The following is a 16,544-nucleotide window of genomic DNA, read 5'->3' on the forward strand; positions in this document are numbered from 1 at the left end:
AGCCACCTTCCTGGTAGGTCAAAGGCTACAGCTGCACAGCACAATGTAGCAAATTCGTTTCCATGGATTGGAAATATTTGAAACAGTTTTTCGACAATGTCAGATTTGAGGAAGTCATCTACTGTTAAAATGATCTGTGTCATAACAGTTTTCTGTGTGTTCCTCAATGTCCTCTAGGGTTGTGTGTGTACCTATACCCGCAGTCTCTGTATGATGGTGGATTGGAGGCAGCTTATTGTCCGCGGGTAATGGAGGAAAATCTAAGCCACTTAGTCCTGTTGCTCAAGAGGCTGGATATTGCTGACATGGGGCAATGCAAGTTCTTGGACAGACCAGGTATATTTTAATTATGATAAAAATGACTGAGGTTGTCATAATATGGGATTAAATACAATGAAAGCTTAGAGCTATGTATCTCAAGTTCCAGAACTTCTTCTGGATTCAATAGAACAAAGGCAGCACACGCAATGTTAATTGACCATAGATTAAAAAGTTGTCTTGGTGGACATTGTGGCGCAAAGTAGTGCTTCCGACTCAAGATCAGAGGGTAAGTGTTAAATGCGCTGAAAACATTTGATTCAAATGCAAATCGTGATTCTCATTTATTCAGATTCAAAAACAATTAATAATTATCCAAAATAAAATATATATATATATGTAAAATGACAAAAAAATTAATATGAAGAAATAATTTAAGATAATAATAACAATTTAATTGGCATGTGCATATGTATTCACCCCCTTTGCTACACCTTAAAAAGTCCTGGTGCAATCTATTATCACCAGAAGGCAAAACATTATTTAGGGTTGGGTTATAAAAAAATATCCACATCTTTGATGTTCCCTCGGAGCACCATCAAATCCATAATCTTCAAAGTGAAAGAACATGGGACCACAACAAACCTGCAAAAACAGGGCCGCCCACCAAAACAAATAAGGCGTTAATCAGAGAGGCAACAGAAAGACCATAGGTAACCCTGAAGGAGCTTCAGAGTTCCACAGCAAAGACTGGAGTGTCTGTGCATAGTACCACAATAAGCTGTACACTCCAAAGAGCTGGGCTTTATGGAGGAGTGGCCAGACAAAAGCAGATACACTAAATAAAAATAAGAAGGCACATCTTGTGTTTGCCAAAAGGCATTCGGCAAACTCAAGACGTGCCTTCTTATTTTTAACACTAATGGTGGATTGCATGTTTTCCATGCAAATAGCTGTAAAACTAAAACCTAAAAGTCTGTGCAGTTTGTGTAATGTCAATAATACCGGTATTATAAAACCTAGTGTACTTTGACTGCATGTACCTTGTGAAGGGAAAACAAGTGTTATTCTTTGACAGAATGATTTCATTTTGAGGTCAGATTTCCATTGTTTTGGTAAAATTAGTGTGTGCAAAGAAATGTGTTCTATTTTGAAATGAAGAGTTAGTATATATTTAACAAAATGTTTTTGAGAAGAAAATGGTCAATTTCGGCCAATTTGGGTTTTTAGGTGTGAGTCAGTTTTAAGAGTTTAGAAAAAGTGTCTGAAGTATTGCTAAGCGCTTGTTAGCGATTGAAAATTATTATTGTTTCAGCCCCAGTTACTGCTATCCAATCGCACTTCCAGGGTAAAGTTCCTGTTTACGGTGTAAAGGTAAAGTTCCTGCGGTGGCAAAAGAGCTAATGTACTTCTAATATTAGTAAGTTTAAGCAACAAGCACATAGAGTTTGTTTACAAGGTATATGCTCCTGAGAACCAGGGTACTTTGCAGTCGATATTTGTTTTTGGATATGGAGGGGAAAAAATGCTCAGAACTGATGTCTGATATCAGTTATAGTGAACTGATCATTGATTTATTCAGGTATTTATCTTTTAACAGATGTTTAACTATTCCTGACAATGTTTCAGTTAGTTTTGTCTGCCTGCATTTATCAATTAATCGCACATTGTTCCCTTGCCACTTCGCAGTTCACTTTTTCGGATTTTAAAGTACCTTTGAGTACCTTGTTATATCCATAACAATCATAAAATAAATAGCGTACATACATTGCAGAAATTCCCTTACAGTACGACTTGAAGGTAAGCCTTGCGATTATCGAGTGAACACTGTACAACATTTTGGTAAAAATGTGTTTCCTATACTTCTTAGGGATGTCCGATATTGGCTTTTGATTATCGATATCTGATTTACTGATATTGTCTAGTACAGGTCTGATATTGGTATCTCCCGATACTGATATATGCATCAGGGTTAGGTTTTAATAGTGGTAGTTTGGTTGTTGGGAATATCAGTAATACAGTAACAAGAATAATGATAATACTAATAATGTTAATAATAATAAACAACTGCTGGGCCCTAATGATTGATGATAATGACTCTTTGATCCCATTGAAGACTTTATTCATCTGTAGTGGTGTCTTTTCTGTCTTTCACATGTCTACTTTTCTCTTGTCCTCTGTCTAGCCCCTGAGGCTTTAATGCAGGCCTTGGAGGACCTTGACTACTTGGCAGCACTAGATGATGATGGTAATCTATCAGAAGTGGGCATCATCATGTCAGAACTGCCGTTGGAGCCACATTTAGCTAAAGCCCTGATTGCTGCGTGCGAGTACGACTGTGTTAACGAGCTGCTCACAATAGCTGCAATGTTGACAGGTATAAAAAAATAAGTCAACTATCCACTGAGCCCACAATGACGGTAGAGCAATAATAAGTCAAGTTAGTTTTTTCAAGTTAATGATCTGATGTTGGTCTCTTTGTCAGCTCCTTCCTGCTACTTGACACCAGAAGCCAACAGAGAGGAGGCTGCCATTGCACACTGGCGACCTCTAATGCACACAGACGGCGACCACATGTCTCTCATCAACATCTACAATGCTTACATGGAGCGTAAGTACTGTATAGTGTATGTGCATAGTTTATCTTCCAGGGTCCCCACCACAATTGGAGTCTGGCTGAGTATAGTATATAGCACCAAATTAAATGTGTTGTATTTATATGAATATTTGTGTTAACAGAGGGTAATCCTAATATTCTGTCAAGTTTTTCCCCTGAAAAATCTTAAAGGTATACATTAATGCTGTTGGTTGGAAAATTAGTATATTTGATAAAGTGAAGTATGGGACATTGTACATTGTTTTGCAACTGGGTAAGTAACTAGATTTCATAATGGTCTAATAAAATAAATCTGACTTTAGATTCCCTTTGGAATGTGCTGTGGCAGTCTAAAAAGTCGACATGTCATTATCACCTGTGCTACTAAAACAAAAACTGGAACACCGTTATAAAGATTTTAGCTAAAGCTGTAGAGGCGATTAAATCAATTTTTTATTGAATAAATTAAACAAACAAAAAAAAATTCAAACATTTCTGGACACATGTAAGTAATGTATGCCTTGCTGTGTCCTGAATGCAATGTCCAATCTAAATGGTAGACATGCCAAATGTAAGGTTATCTTTCTCCTCTTTTATTGAGAGAAAAATTCTCCTCTTTTATTGAGAGAAAAAATGTTGTACATTTATAGGTAGCAGGTTTGCTTTGTGAATCATTTTTGCTGTTTGCAAATGCGCCAAATCATTGAATATCCATATTGTTGATTCAATAGATAAAGGGTTTGAATGTTCTCAATAACTGCATTATGTATTATTCTAACTAACCTCTTTTGTAACACGATTCATGAATGAAGCATACTTTTGTAGCTATTTCCCCATATTTTTACACAATAATCCAGATATGGTAACACTAGCGAGCAGTAGAGAATATGGAGTAATTTCTGGTCCAGAGCATGTTTAGCTTTAGTCATTATTGAGGTATTTCTTGCTGCCTTATGGTGTATATTTTAGTATGCGATTTCCAGTTCATTTTACTATCTATTTTTACACCTTGACATTAGATTTATTTTACCCTCTGCCTATTTGTATTTGTGTTTGACTTTTTTTTCTGCTGTTACCAAATAGCATTATTTTACTTTCACTGAGATTCACAGGAAGTTTATGTATGTCAAACCATCTCTTTAATTTATTGATTTCTTCTGTTATTTGTGTTAGCTTCTGTGTGTTCTCCCTGAACAAACCACCGTCATATCATCTGCAAAAAATACCAACTATAAGTCTTTTGTAATTTTACAAATGTTTATATCGAGATTGAACAATTTTGGTCCCAGTATCGATACCTGGTGCAAGCCGCAAGATATACTGTATTTACAGCTGTAGGCTTTTGTTCGCTTGTGTGGTGCTTCATTTGTAGTTTTGAACAAAAAAATATGTAAGACAAGATTCATAATCATAAATGCTCATTTTGATCTGTTTTGGCTTTATGACCAGTGAGTTATAACAGAGGACTGATGCCACGGTTCAGTGTGGCTAACATTAGCTTCAAGCTAGGCGAATGCAGCTGAGATAGGCTCCAGCGACCCCGAAAGGGACAAGCGGTAGAAAATGGATGGATGGATAGGCAAACTTAATGATAAAGATCTTCGCTCCCCAAGCACACAATAGTTTTAAATAGCTCATGACTGATCATTAGCACTGATATTGTAAGGTGACAACTAATCTACATATGCTAATTGCAGATAATCAGGATGAGGCATGGTGCACAACACATTTCCTGAACCATGCGGCCTTGCATCTAGCTGTGGTTATCAGGGCCGAGTTGCTGGAGGTCATGCAGCGAATAGAACTTCCTGTGTCGCCTCCTGCTTTTGGATGCCAAGACAACTGCACAAATATTAAGAGGGCCCTCATCTCCGGCCTTTTTCTCAAAGTAAGCTACTTTTTGAACCTCATGCTTCAACGCTAACTGTTTGAAATATAAGGAAGACCAGCTCTGTCTACTATAGATACGTCATTAATTGGCACAATTAGCCATGTCAAATGTGCATGCCATTTTTAATGGCGCAGTGTGAGGGACAAAATGTGAAAAGATGAAAACAGTGCTTAAAGATGGGGGAAAGCACTATCTGCTTGTTGAGAAGCGCTTTTGTGTTAGAGTCTCATAGTGTACATTCAGACAATAAAAAGTTTCTGGATTTGTTGCTTTTTTTGTATAAAAACTACAGGAGTATAATGAAGTAATAATAATGTCAGCATTTATCTTGGAGAGTGGACTTTCTCACACTCCTTCCAGTGCCTCCTCAGTCATACGTGCCATCAACAGCATCTCAATATTTTCTTGGTTAAATGAAATTGAAATAGTTTTTAACGCCTTTGGCTGGCATTATCAACGCCTTCTGCTACAGTATACTGCAGCCTTTGTATTACCTAGGTTAGTGTCTTCTTAGGGCGAGTGAATTGTCTTACGATTCTATTCCTCAGACTTTAAAGGCCTACTGAAACCCACTACTACCAACCACGCAGTCTGATAGTTTATATATCAATGATGAAATCTTAACATTGCAACACATGCCAATACGGCCGGGTTAGATTAGTAAAGTGCAATTTTAAATTTCCCGCAAAATATTCTGCTGAAAACGTCTCGGTATGATGACGTTTGCGCATGACGTCACAGATTGTGCGGACATATTGGGACACCATTGTGGCCAGCTATTAAGTCGTCTGTTTTCATCGCAAAATTCCACAGTATTCTGGACATCTGTGTTGGTGAATCTTTTGCAATTTGTTTAATGAACAATGAAGACAGCAAAGAAGAAAGCTGTAGGTGGGATCGGTGTATTAGCGGCTGGCTGCAGCAACACAACCAGGAGGACTTTGAGTTGGATAGCAGACGCGCTACCGTGAGTACGCAGCTTTGGCTTCCAAACATTTGATCGCTTGCCCGTACATGCATGCCGCTATGTGCATGTCACGTACGTAACTTTGGGGAAATATACGTGCTGTATGAACTTTACGGAGGTGAACGGTACTTTGGGCTGTGGGATTGAGTGTGTTGTACGGGTGTTTGAGTTGTATTGGTGGGTTGTATGGACCCTAACCCTAACCCTAAATATAAGCCTGGTTGTGTTGTGGCTAATAGAGTATATATATGTCTTGTGTTTATTTACTGTTTTAGTCATTCCCAGCTGAATATCAGGTCCCAACCGCCTCTCACAGCATCTTCCCTATCTGAATCGCTTCCACTGACCCTCTAATCCTTCACTCTCACTTTTCTCATCCACGAATCTTTCATCCTCGCTCAAATTAATGGGGTAATCGTCGCTTTCTCGGTCCGAATCGCTCTCGCTGCTGGTGGCCATGATTGTAAACAATGTGCAGATGTGAGGAGCTCCACAACCTGTGACGTCACGCTACTTCTGGTACAGGCAAGACTTTTTTTATCAGCGACCAAAAGTTGCAAACTTTATTGTCGATGTTCTCTACTAAATCCTTTCAGCAAAAATATGGCAATATCGCGAAATGATCAAGTATGACACATAGAATGGACCTGCTATCCCCGTTTAAATAAGAACATTTCATTTCAGTAGGCCTTTAAAAACAGGCTTTGATCCTTCTATGTAGATTTCATCTTTCAAATAGCTGTGGCAGCATAAAAAAAAAGTCTAATTTCTGTCTTAAGTTTTCTACAGGACTCGTGCTTCTTTTCTTCTCAGGTGGCTCATGACGTAGACGGTTCCGGTAACTACCTCCTGCTGACACATCGCCATGTGGCTCACCTGCACCCCCTCTCTTTCTACCTTTGTCATCAACCGTGTCCCACCCATCCATCCTGGGTCCTCTACGACGAATTCACCATCTCCTGTGACAACTGCATCCGCATTGTTTCTGAGGTCCACCCCCAAATGTAAGTCAAATTATTGACTGAACAAACCGAGGAGAAAAGTTTCTGTCTCAAATGTAATACTTCCAGCAGTACACATGAATACTATACCGTTTGTCACCAGGTATGCATACTGCATTGCGAACATTTTGACAGTGTTGTATCGTCCCAAATCTATTTACGACGGTTGTGCACTTACTGCAAACAACGATCGCAGTATTGACCCGCTTCTTCGTCCTCCTCTTTCCTTTTTAACCACTCAAGTTCTCCCCTCCTTTTGCTACTTAGCCAAGATGGCGACTTTTGAGGGTGGTGAAGTAAGTATCTATCACTGCACCCTGCATTTTGCCATACTTCTCAGTTCAGTTACACAATTTAAAGATTGAGGGCCTGATTTACTAAGATCTAAATACCACGTACTAAGCAACATGTGCAAAAAATAAAATAATTGTACTATGAGTGAGCGTGTTGCGTGTGGTCCACAAACACTGCGCGTGCAATTGAAAAGTGACCACCTTATTTAAATGAAGATTTTGCATGCATACGGGGCTTTTACCAAAGAGACATATTATCATTTTCTAGACAACAGAAACATATCAATCAATCAATCAATCAATGTTTATTTATATAGCCCTGAATCACAAGTGTCTCAAAGGGCTGTACAAGCCACAACGACATCCTCGGTAAAGAGCCCACATACGGGCAAGGAAAACTCACCCCAGTGGGACGTCAATGTGAATGACTATGAGAAACCTTGGAGAGGACCGCATATGTGGGTAACCCCCCCCCCCCCCCTCTAGGGGAGACCGAAAGCAATGGATGTCGAGTGGGTCTGACATAATATTGTGAAAGTCCAACACATCAGCGAAAGTCCAGTCCATGGTGGGGCCAGCAGGAACCATCCCGAGCGGAGACGGGTCAGCAGCGTAGAGATGTCCCCACACTGAAACTTTCTGATACTTTCTTTCACTATCCCATTCAGTGCACAAGGGATGGATTGCATCACCAGCGCATTTGTGAGTCTGAATGATTAAAATGCATAATGAAAGATATCTTTTCATTGAGAGGTATATTATATTAATATATTACTTCCTAAATAAAAAAAAAACGAACATCATAAAAAAATAAAAAAATCGATCAAAGTTTACTTATATAGCCCTTAATCACAAATGTCTCAAAGGACTGCACACACCACAACGACATCCTCGACTCAGATGCCACATCAGGGCAAGAAAAACTCAACCCAATTGGAACACAGAGAAACCTTGGAAGGGACCGCAGATGTGGGGACCTCCCTCCAGGTGACCGGTGCAATAGATGCCGAGTGGATACGGTGAATATTGTGAGAGTCCAATCCATAGTGGGGCCAGAAGGGGATTATCTTGCATTTTGACAAGTCGGGGTGCCAAGACGTCACCAACTGATGTATAAGGAGTGGTCCACCCCGGGTCCCGACTTCATAATGTGAAAGACCCGTCGATTGGGAGGCCAGCAAGGGATTATCTTTAAGGAAGACATGTCAGCAGCACAGAGACGTCACCTCCTCTGTGGAGGCTGATCCGTGGTCACCTGGGGACAGAGTAGAAAAAGAAGACGGCAGATCAACTGGTCTAAAAAGGGATCTATTTAAAGGCTAGAATATACAAATTAATTTTAAGATGGGACTTAAATGCTTCTACTGAGGTAGCATCTCTGTTACCGGTAGGGTATTCCAGAGTACTGGAGCCCGAATAGAAAACGCTCTTAAGCCAGCAGACTTTTTTTGGGCTCTAAGAATCACTAATAAGCCAGAGTTTTTTGATTGCAGATTTCTTGCCGGGACATATGGTACAATACATTCAGCAAGATAGGATGGAGCTAGACCGTGTAGTATTTTATACGTAAGTAGTAAAACCTACAATGCAATCATAGGCGACGATCCTGTGGGTGCTTTGAGGCCCGAGCACCCACGGACAATGCCGAGCACCCACGTTGGATTGATGGCAAATTCTTTATCACCACCAAGCAAAAACCGCGCATTAGTAGCGTCAGATTTACCGCCCGTCCGAGCACCCATTGGCAGAAATGTAGATCGGCGCCTATGAATGCAATCAGCAAGATAGGATGGAGCTAGACCGTGTAGTATTTTATACGTAAGTAGTAAAACCTTAAAGTCACATCTTAAGTGCACAGGGAGCCAGTGCAGGTGAGCCAGTATAGGCGTAATATGATCAAACTTTTTTGTTCTTGTCAAAAGTCAAGCAGACGCATTTTGTACTAACTGTAATCTTTTAATGCTAGACTTAGGGAGACCCGAAAATAATACGTTACAGTACTCAAGACAAGACGTAACAAACGCATGAATAATAATATTAATAATGGATTAGATTTATATAGCACTTTTTCTGCCAACTAGATACTCAAAGCGAAGTGAGAACCCAATAATGATCTCAGCGTCCGTGGCGGACAAAATTTCAGCGATATTACGGAGATGAAAGAAGGCTGTTTTAGTAAAACTCTTAATGTGTGACTCAAATGAGAGAGTTGGGTCGAAGATAATACCGAGATTCTTTACCGAGCCGCCTTGTGTAATTGTTTTGCTGTCAAATTTTAAGGTGGTATTATTAAATACGTGCTGATGTTTAGCAGGACCGATAATGAGCATTTCCGTTTGTTTAGCGTTAAGATGCAAAAAGTTGCTGGGCAGCCATTGTTTAATTTCATTTAGACACGCCTCCAGATGACTGCAATCTGGTGTGTTGGTCAGCTTTAGGGGCATGTAGAGTTGGGTGTTTTCAACATAACAGTGAAATCTAACACCGTATTTGCGTATGATGTCACCTAGCGACAGCATTTTGATGCTGAAGAGTCCAGGGCCAAGAAACGAACCCTGTGGAACTCCACACATTACCTTAACATTCTCCGAGGTCACATTGTTATGGAAAACGTGCTGCATCCTGTCAGTTAGATAGGAGTTAAACCAAGAAAAGGCTAAGTCTGACATACTAATAGAATGTTATGATCGACGGTATCGAAAGCAGCAGCAACATGGATGGCGCATCAGCATCCATAGTTAGCAATAGATCATTATTAATTTTTGCGAGGGCTGTCTCTGTAGAGTGATTTGCCTTGAAACCGGGCTGAAAGGGTTTACAGAGATTGTTAGATGCTAAGTGTTCATTTAGCTGCTGTGCAACAATTCTTTCGAGGATTTTCAAGATAAAAGGAAGGTGGGTCAGTTTTGCGTGTGCTATCAAGTTTGCATGTGTTTTAGTACACGCAAACCTTTAGTAAATCAGACCCTTAGTGTATGCATAAGTGCACAAATTGAAACACAAAGGCCAGTGTATTACTTTTTATACTTTATACAACCTTGAAATTACTTGTATTAATTTAAAGTATGCATTTATCACTTAAAATTGATTGCGGTGATTTGAAGTTTTTTAGGGTTTTTTCAATATATACCACCACACGAAGCATTGTGTCAAACAAAACTATGATGTATTATTGAAATTACTTGTATTAATTTAAAGTATGCATTTATCACTTAAAATTGATTGCGGTGATTTGAAGTATTTTAGTTTTTTTTTCAATATATACCACCTCAAACAAAACCATGATGTATTATTTTTGTAAAGCAGAACCTTTGATGTGAATTACTAGCTTGTGTCATAAAGTTATGACCACTCAATTTATCTTTCTTTATACAGCAATAATTGAATAATTCTCTGTGGGACACACTGATCAGTGACCATGTATTTCTAGTTTTAGGATCATAATAGCTTAATACAGTGCTTCTCATTTATTTGCGCCCCCCACCCTAGGAAGGAGAAAATATTAATAACAGAAAGAAACAACCCTTTTGTGTGAATGAGGAGGGAGGTTTTTTGGGTTGGTGCATTAATTGTAAGTGTATCTTGTGTTTTTTATGTTGATTTAATTTTTAAAAAAAAAATTTAAAAAAAAGATACCGATAATAAAAAAAAACGATACCGATAATTTCCGATATTACATTTTAACGCATTTATCGGCCGATAATATCGGCCTGCCGATATTATCGGACTTCCCTAATTGTAAGCTTATTAACATTAAAGGAAACAACACACAAGTTCAATAATAAATAAAATAACTGTGCAGCTGTGGTATAACTTGCTTCAAGTTCAATAATAAATAAAATAACTTGCATCAAGTTCAATAATAAATAAAACAATAGTGTTATAACTTGCATCAAGTTCAATAATAAATCAAAAAAAGTGTTATAACTTGCATCAAGTTCAATAATAAATCAAATAAAAGTGTTAACTTGCATCAAGTTCAATAATAAATCAAATAAACGTGTTATAACTTGCATTAAGTTCAATAATAAATCAAATAACTTGCATCAAGTTTAATAATCAATCAAATAAAAGTGCCACTTTGCAATCTTTGCAAAAAAAAAAAGGAGGAGCTATGCATTTGGCAAGACAGGGCAAGTGAACATGAGTTTTACAGTACTCCAGCATTAGTGGCTGCAATGAGCCTGTTTTGCACTGCACAGCTTTTCAAATCAGGGTTGCAGGCTTGACACTGCCACTCTTAAGTCATGCTCAATGTTCAGCTGAGACCTGTACTTCGTTTTGAGTGAAGCAACAGCTGAAAAGCCGATCTCACACAGATAAGATGTGGCAAAGGGGAGAAGAATGGACACAGCTCCCTGCCCGATGAGTGGATATTGATTAGCCTGCTACCTATCCGCGCAAAAGTTTGTTCCGCTTAGCCCCGCCCCCATTAGTTACTGTTGCTATGTCTGTCAAACTTTCGCACCTACCTAGAAATTTAAAGCCTACAGGAAAAATAAGTAATTTACATTTATTTATATAGCGGATTTCACAGACAGAATCACAAAGTGATTTACAGTGTGTATAGAAAATGAAAGCATAGTAAAAAAAAAATCTAAGAATATAATTTTTTTTTTAAACTTTAAAGTGACATTTCCTCCCGTTCCTCGCGCCCCACCTGTCATGTCTCTATTCCCCACCAGTGGGGCGTGCCCCACACTTTGAGAAACGCTGGTGTAAAGAGAGAGAGAGAGAGAGAGAGAGAGAGAGTGTGTGCACTGCGCAGTAGAGAGATGAACGGGTCCAGTTGTGTCCTGCAAAAGTAATAATAAAGCAACCGGATTCTCACGAATCGGCGGCCTCGAATTCTGATCGGAAAGCGGAGCTTAGCAGACCCATTGCCGGGTAAAGTGACGGGTGTTACCCCCGACAAAACATCGGCCCTGGAGGGAACATCTCCCATGCGCTCCTCGACCACGGTCTGGGAGCCGACAAGCAGGAAAGGTGTAAAGTTTTTTTGCCATTGTTCCCCACCACAATGTTATTGCTTGTATGCACTTTGTGTGTGCGTTTTGATACACTCAACATCATGCGCCTCGGCTCTGTAGTCACCGCCGCACAGCGGCATTCAGATGAAAGAATGGTATTTTTCAAAGGTGGTATAGTATCGATTTCAATTGATGAGTACCGCGATACTTTATTAGTACCGGTATATTGTGAAACCCTAGTTAGGGGTTACAGTGTTTACTTAACATAACCAAGGTCAAACAGGATTTAATAAGCAAGTAGCTGTGAGCCTTCACCAAGGTAGACCAATAATTCAAATGCAAAATTTGCTATCTGAAGCACATTTTTTGTTGTCCTGTGCTGCAGGTTGGTGGAGCTCGTACCTCAGTACTTCCTGGGAAACCTCCCCTCTAGTGATGGCAAGGAGCTGCTAATCAAGCTGAGGCAGAGCGTCGAGCCTTCCTCTGGAGATGGCGCACCTAATTGGTTGGGAGAGACGCACAATCAGTCCAGCACTGAGCTTTGTGTTGTCCAATGAACATCATTAACTATGTGACACACTTTTATCATTTGCTCGTACTGGAAAACACTAATCGTTTTTAGTTAGATTTTTACATTCAAGCTCGTTCTGCTCATTCTGGCGTACTGTTAACTTATTTCTAACTTTTTAATATTTAATTATTTTTATGTTTACAGTGGATACTTTTTCCTTGAAGTCATTCTTCAGAAAAATAGCGACTTGCACAAAAATGCAAGGTAAAGGGAAGCTCGATATTTAAATGAACCTGAAGTGTCATTTTACATATAGAATGATATAGTACACTACAGCAGGGGTGTCCAGAGTGCGGCCCGCAGATCCCTTTTTATTGGGCCATAGCACATTCTAAAAATAGAGTCAAACCAAAGAAAAGGATACAAATATAAGTAGAGAGAACACAAAACAGCAATATGGCGTCATGTAATGAGAAAATGTTTAAAATGTTCTACTAATGATATGCTATAACAGACAAAGATTGTTAGCTCTTATACATATCTTTCTTAATATAATGGTGGTTGGCTTTTAACTGTTTACAAAACGTCCTGTGATTTTTCAGTACACTGGTACCTCGGTTTTCAATACTATTTATTTATAAATATATATTAAATCAAAACTTTTTTTTTACTATAGTGGTATGCCAGTTTTAGTTTAGTTTATCAAACATGTATTAAATAAATAAAATTTGCCACACATTGTGTATACATACACACAAATTGGGGCCTTGAGCAGAATTTTATTTGCAAAATCTTCACTTTTTTTTTTACGCGAAACAATTTTTATACTTGTACTTTTATACTACGGGAGGGGTGGGAGGGGCCCTATGCACAGCGCATAATTTGCGTATAAGCCCTGTCCTTACATACCACGGATGAAGTGTGGGCAGTGGCGACAAAAGCATTGGCAGGATCTGAACAACTGGCACAAAGCAAACGAGCACAACCACAACTTGTGAGGTTAAAAGTCTGCCTTTTTTCAGTATGGCGTCATACCTCGGCCGCAAAGACACTTCCTACTGATGACTTTCCCATGTCCAAAGGGCATGGTATGGTATGGAATAAAGCGATGGAAAGCAAGTTGCTTCCGCACAATCAACCTGTACAGCAAGACCACCAAGCCTCCTTTGCCAGTGTAAGGCATTTGGTACGTTCCTTGTGAAACACGCAGGCAAGGCCATCAAGCGGCAAAAGGTGGAAGCCTTATCAAGTTGCAATAGAAAGCAGAATCCTTCGGAAACACCAGGAAATCGTGGGCATGATATGCCAGGGACGTCTGGCCCTTGCACACTCGACCAAGAAGAGACCTCTTGCTACAGAGAATCCATGAGGCAGCAGAGGAAGACCGCCAGGTGAACGCAATTGGACTTGCCTCCAAGGGTTGATGCGACCAGTAGGGAACTGTGGCAAACTGACCATGGGAAGTTGAGCTTTCTCCTGCGCTCTGACTGACCACTTGCCAACCCAAAGCAACCTGAAGATCTGGGACTGAGCGAAAGACTTGTAAGAAATGTGAAGAAGCCTCTTGTACACTAAACCACATCCCGACCGGCTGTCCAAGGGCACCACCGATGGAGGCACGACAAGGTCCTTACAGAAATTGTCACAATGGTGGAACAATAGCTAGTCAAAACCAACAACAAGCAGGCCTAAGACATTGCCTTTTTGAGAGAAGGGGACAAGGCTCATAAGATCTCCACAGTTTTATAACTTATGTGCCTCCAACTAGGAGATGAGGGAGCTTGTCTTCCCACAAGACATTGGGCAGTGTCCCACCTCCGATCAGACATGGTCCTGCTTTCCAGGAGCACAAAAGACATCATAGTTGTTGAGCTCACAGTGCCCAGAGAAATAAGGCTAATTACTTCCCGACAACTAAAAAAGCCAAATACCAATACCTGTGGCCTTCTTCAAGTCGGCTTCCGGGTGTTCCCAGCAAAATCACTGCGCTACTTCCTCCAGGTGGTAGGGCTAGAGCCTGAAGAGCAGAAAAAAGCCAGGAGGGACACAGCGCCGCATCAGCCGAGTCAGTTCACAATGGCTGTAGTTGACGACAGAGCAGTTGGAAACCTTCTGCCGATGAAGCCTAGTCAGTCTTCTCTGCCCTATTCTGGTGAGGTGTACAGATTGAAACACCTGTGAACCTGAGATTTTTTTCTAAAGATGCGTTCCAACAATGTGAATGCTCCAAGGAATACCCTCTCAGAGAAAGACCTGCATCTCCTCAGTTAGTGGAGTTCCTACAGTTGCAGCTTGGCAAAGCATCTCTGACATTGACTTAATCTCATTGGCCTAGTTTTGCTTAGGTGGTTAGCAGCATAACTCAAAAAGGCTTTGGGCGGAGTTGCATGAATCTTTCAGGAATTGTCCGAAATGGGATGAAAAAACAAACAAACGAGGGATTCGATTTAGGGGCTGAACTGCATAATTTCTACTATTTTACCTCTCGTTTACATTACAAGGCCCAACTTCTCTGTGTTTGGTTGAGACAAAGATAGTAGATGACTGCAAAGAGGATTCACTACATTTATTTCATCGAGCGCAGATGGGACCTGCCTGAGGTCTATGCTCTCGGTGCTTACTAGATATAATTTTTCGTTTACTATACTGGACTACAGCTTGGTTTTTAGCCAGACAAAAACTAAATCGTATGAGAACCGAAGCATATTTTCCGATAAGAATTAATCACGCAAATCCAATTACGATAATCTGTTCCAGACACCCAGATTTTTTAGAGAATAATGATAGTTTTACATGCAGAATTAAATGTGAAGTACATACCATATATTACATTTAACGTCAGTTTTACCTTTTTTGAAGACACCTGTGGGTAAAAACTTTTGCAGTCGTACTCCATTTAAAAACAAAAACAAAAGTACAGAGCTGATTCTTTGTTTGGACACTCGATTCCATGAATGATAGACGCGGCAAAACTTTGGTGAAATATTTCACAGTCATACAAGAGTGGGGCGTACAAAAACCGAAGTACCACTGTAAACGGCCCTCGGTGGACACCCCTGCACTACGTTGAGCACGCGTGCTGTCACTGCTGGACCTTCCACATCTATGCAGATCTTGCCTCTGGAGAATCATTGCGGTGTGTGATGATCTCCAGATTATGGCAGAACATATTTTTGATACTAGAATTCTGTTTGTACATTCTTTGTGGATCCTGCCTTCCTTTTTATGTTTGGCTTTGTGGCAATAATAAATGTCTAATGTTATTCAACTGAATGCATGTAAAAGTACTGTTATTCTTTTAACAGAATTTTTGTTTGAAACATCTCCACTGTGTGACTTTTCTCCAGCACTTAAACCTGATAGTAGGCTAATATAGACACTTATATCATGTGTTGTCTTCATTATATCACTTATGGAAAGGTTTCAATTTTTTGCGGCTCCAGACAGATTTTTTTATTTATTTTTGGTCCAATATGGGTCTTTCAACATTTTGGTTTGTCAACCCCTGTCCTAGCTGCTACCTTCTTGCTGAGCCTCGGCAGTTGCCTGTACAGGTCCTCGTTGGTGATGTGGATGTTCTGGTCCACATTCGGAACAGCTCGTAGTATTCTGGTGTAGCACCCATTTAGGGACTTTTGCAGGGTGTGTGTCATGGTCCAGCTTTCGCAGCCATACAGGAAGACAGACTCCAAAGTGGCGTGGAACAGGCTCAGCTTTATGTGTCAGGTGAGATTCGAGCTCCGCACTCTTGATATATTGTTCAGAGCCCTCCAGGCTAGCGCCTTCTTGACATTAAGATCTTGTTCTTTGGAGTTAATCCAGGAACCCAAGTATTTGAAGTCATTGACCTCTCGCAGAGCATTGCCATCTGATGTTTTAATTGGTGGGTGGTCCATGTGGAACTTATAGGTGATTACCTCAGTCTTCTTTGCATTCAGTCTGAGGCCAACCTTAGCACATTCCACCTCCACTTTGTTCAGGAGTTCCTGTGCCTGCTGCACGCGGTCAGACATCAGGCAGATGTAATCTGCGTAGTCTAGGTCTGCAAGGGCTACAG

General features: G+C 40.2%; 1 protein-coding gene across 3 annotated transcripts in view; it reads left to right on the plus strand.

Annotated features, from left to right (window-relative positions):
- dqx1 (DEAQ box RNA-dependent ATPase 1) overlaps window positions 1-15,760 on the plus strand; it is a 57,842-nt gene extending 42,082 nt beyond the window's left edge. For all 3 annotated transcript variants that reach the window (XM_062031392.1, XM_062031391.1, XM_062031393.1), the window contains 7 exons: window positions 1-13; window positions 178-336; window positions 2,444-2,635; window positions 2,744-2,869; window positions 4,552-4,742; window positions 6,526-6,716; window positions 12,362-15,760. The exon at window positions 1-13 is cut by the window's left edge and continues 87 nt beyond it. In XM_062031392.1, the coding sequence (XP_061887376.1) occupies window positions 1-13; window positions 178-336; window positions 2,444-2,635; window positions 2,744-2,869; window positions 4,552-4,742; window positions 6,526-6,716; window positions 12,362-12,533 (1,044 nt within the window). In that variant the 3' untranslated portion in view covers window positions 12,534-15,760. The remainder of the gene's footprint in view (window positions 14-177; window positions 337-2,443; window positions 2,636-2,743; window positions 2,870-4,551; window positions 4,743-6,525; window positions 6,717-12,361) is intronic.
- The last annotated feature ends 784 nt before the right edge of the window (window positions 15,761-16,544 follow it).

This window comes from Entelurus aequoreus, linkage group LG21 (assembly GCF_033978785.1).
Source record: "Entelurus aequoreus isolate RoL-2023_Sb linkage group LG21, RoL_Eaeq_v1.1, whole genome shotgun sequence".
Lineage (NCBI taxonomy): Eukaryota > Metazoa > Chordata > Actinopteri > Syngnathiformes > Syngnathidae > Entelurus > Entelurus aequoreus.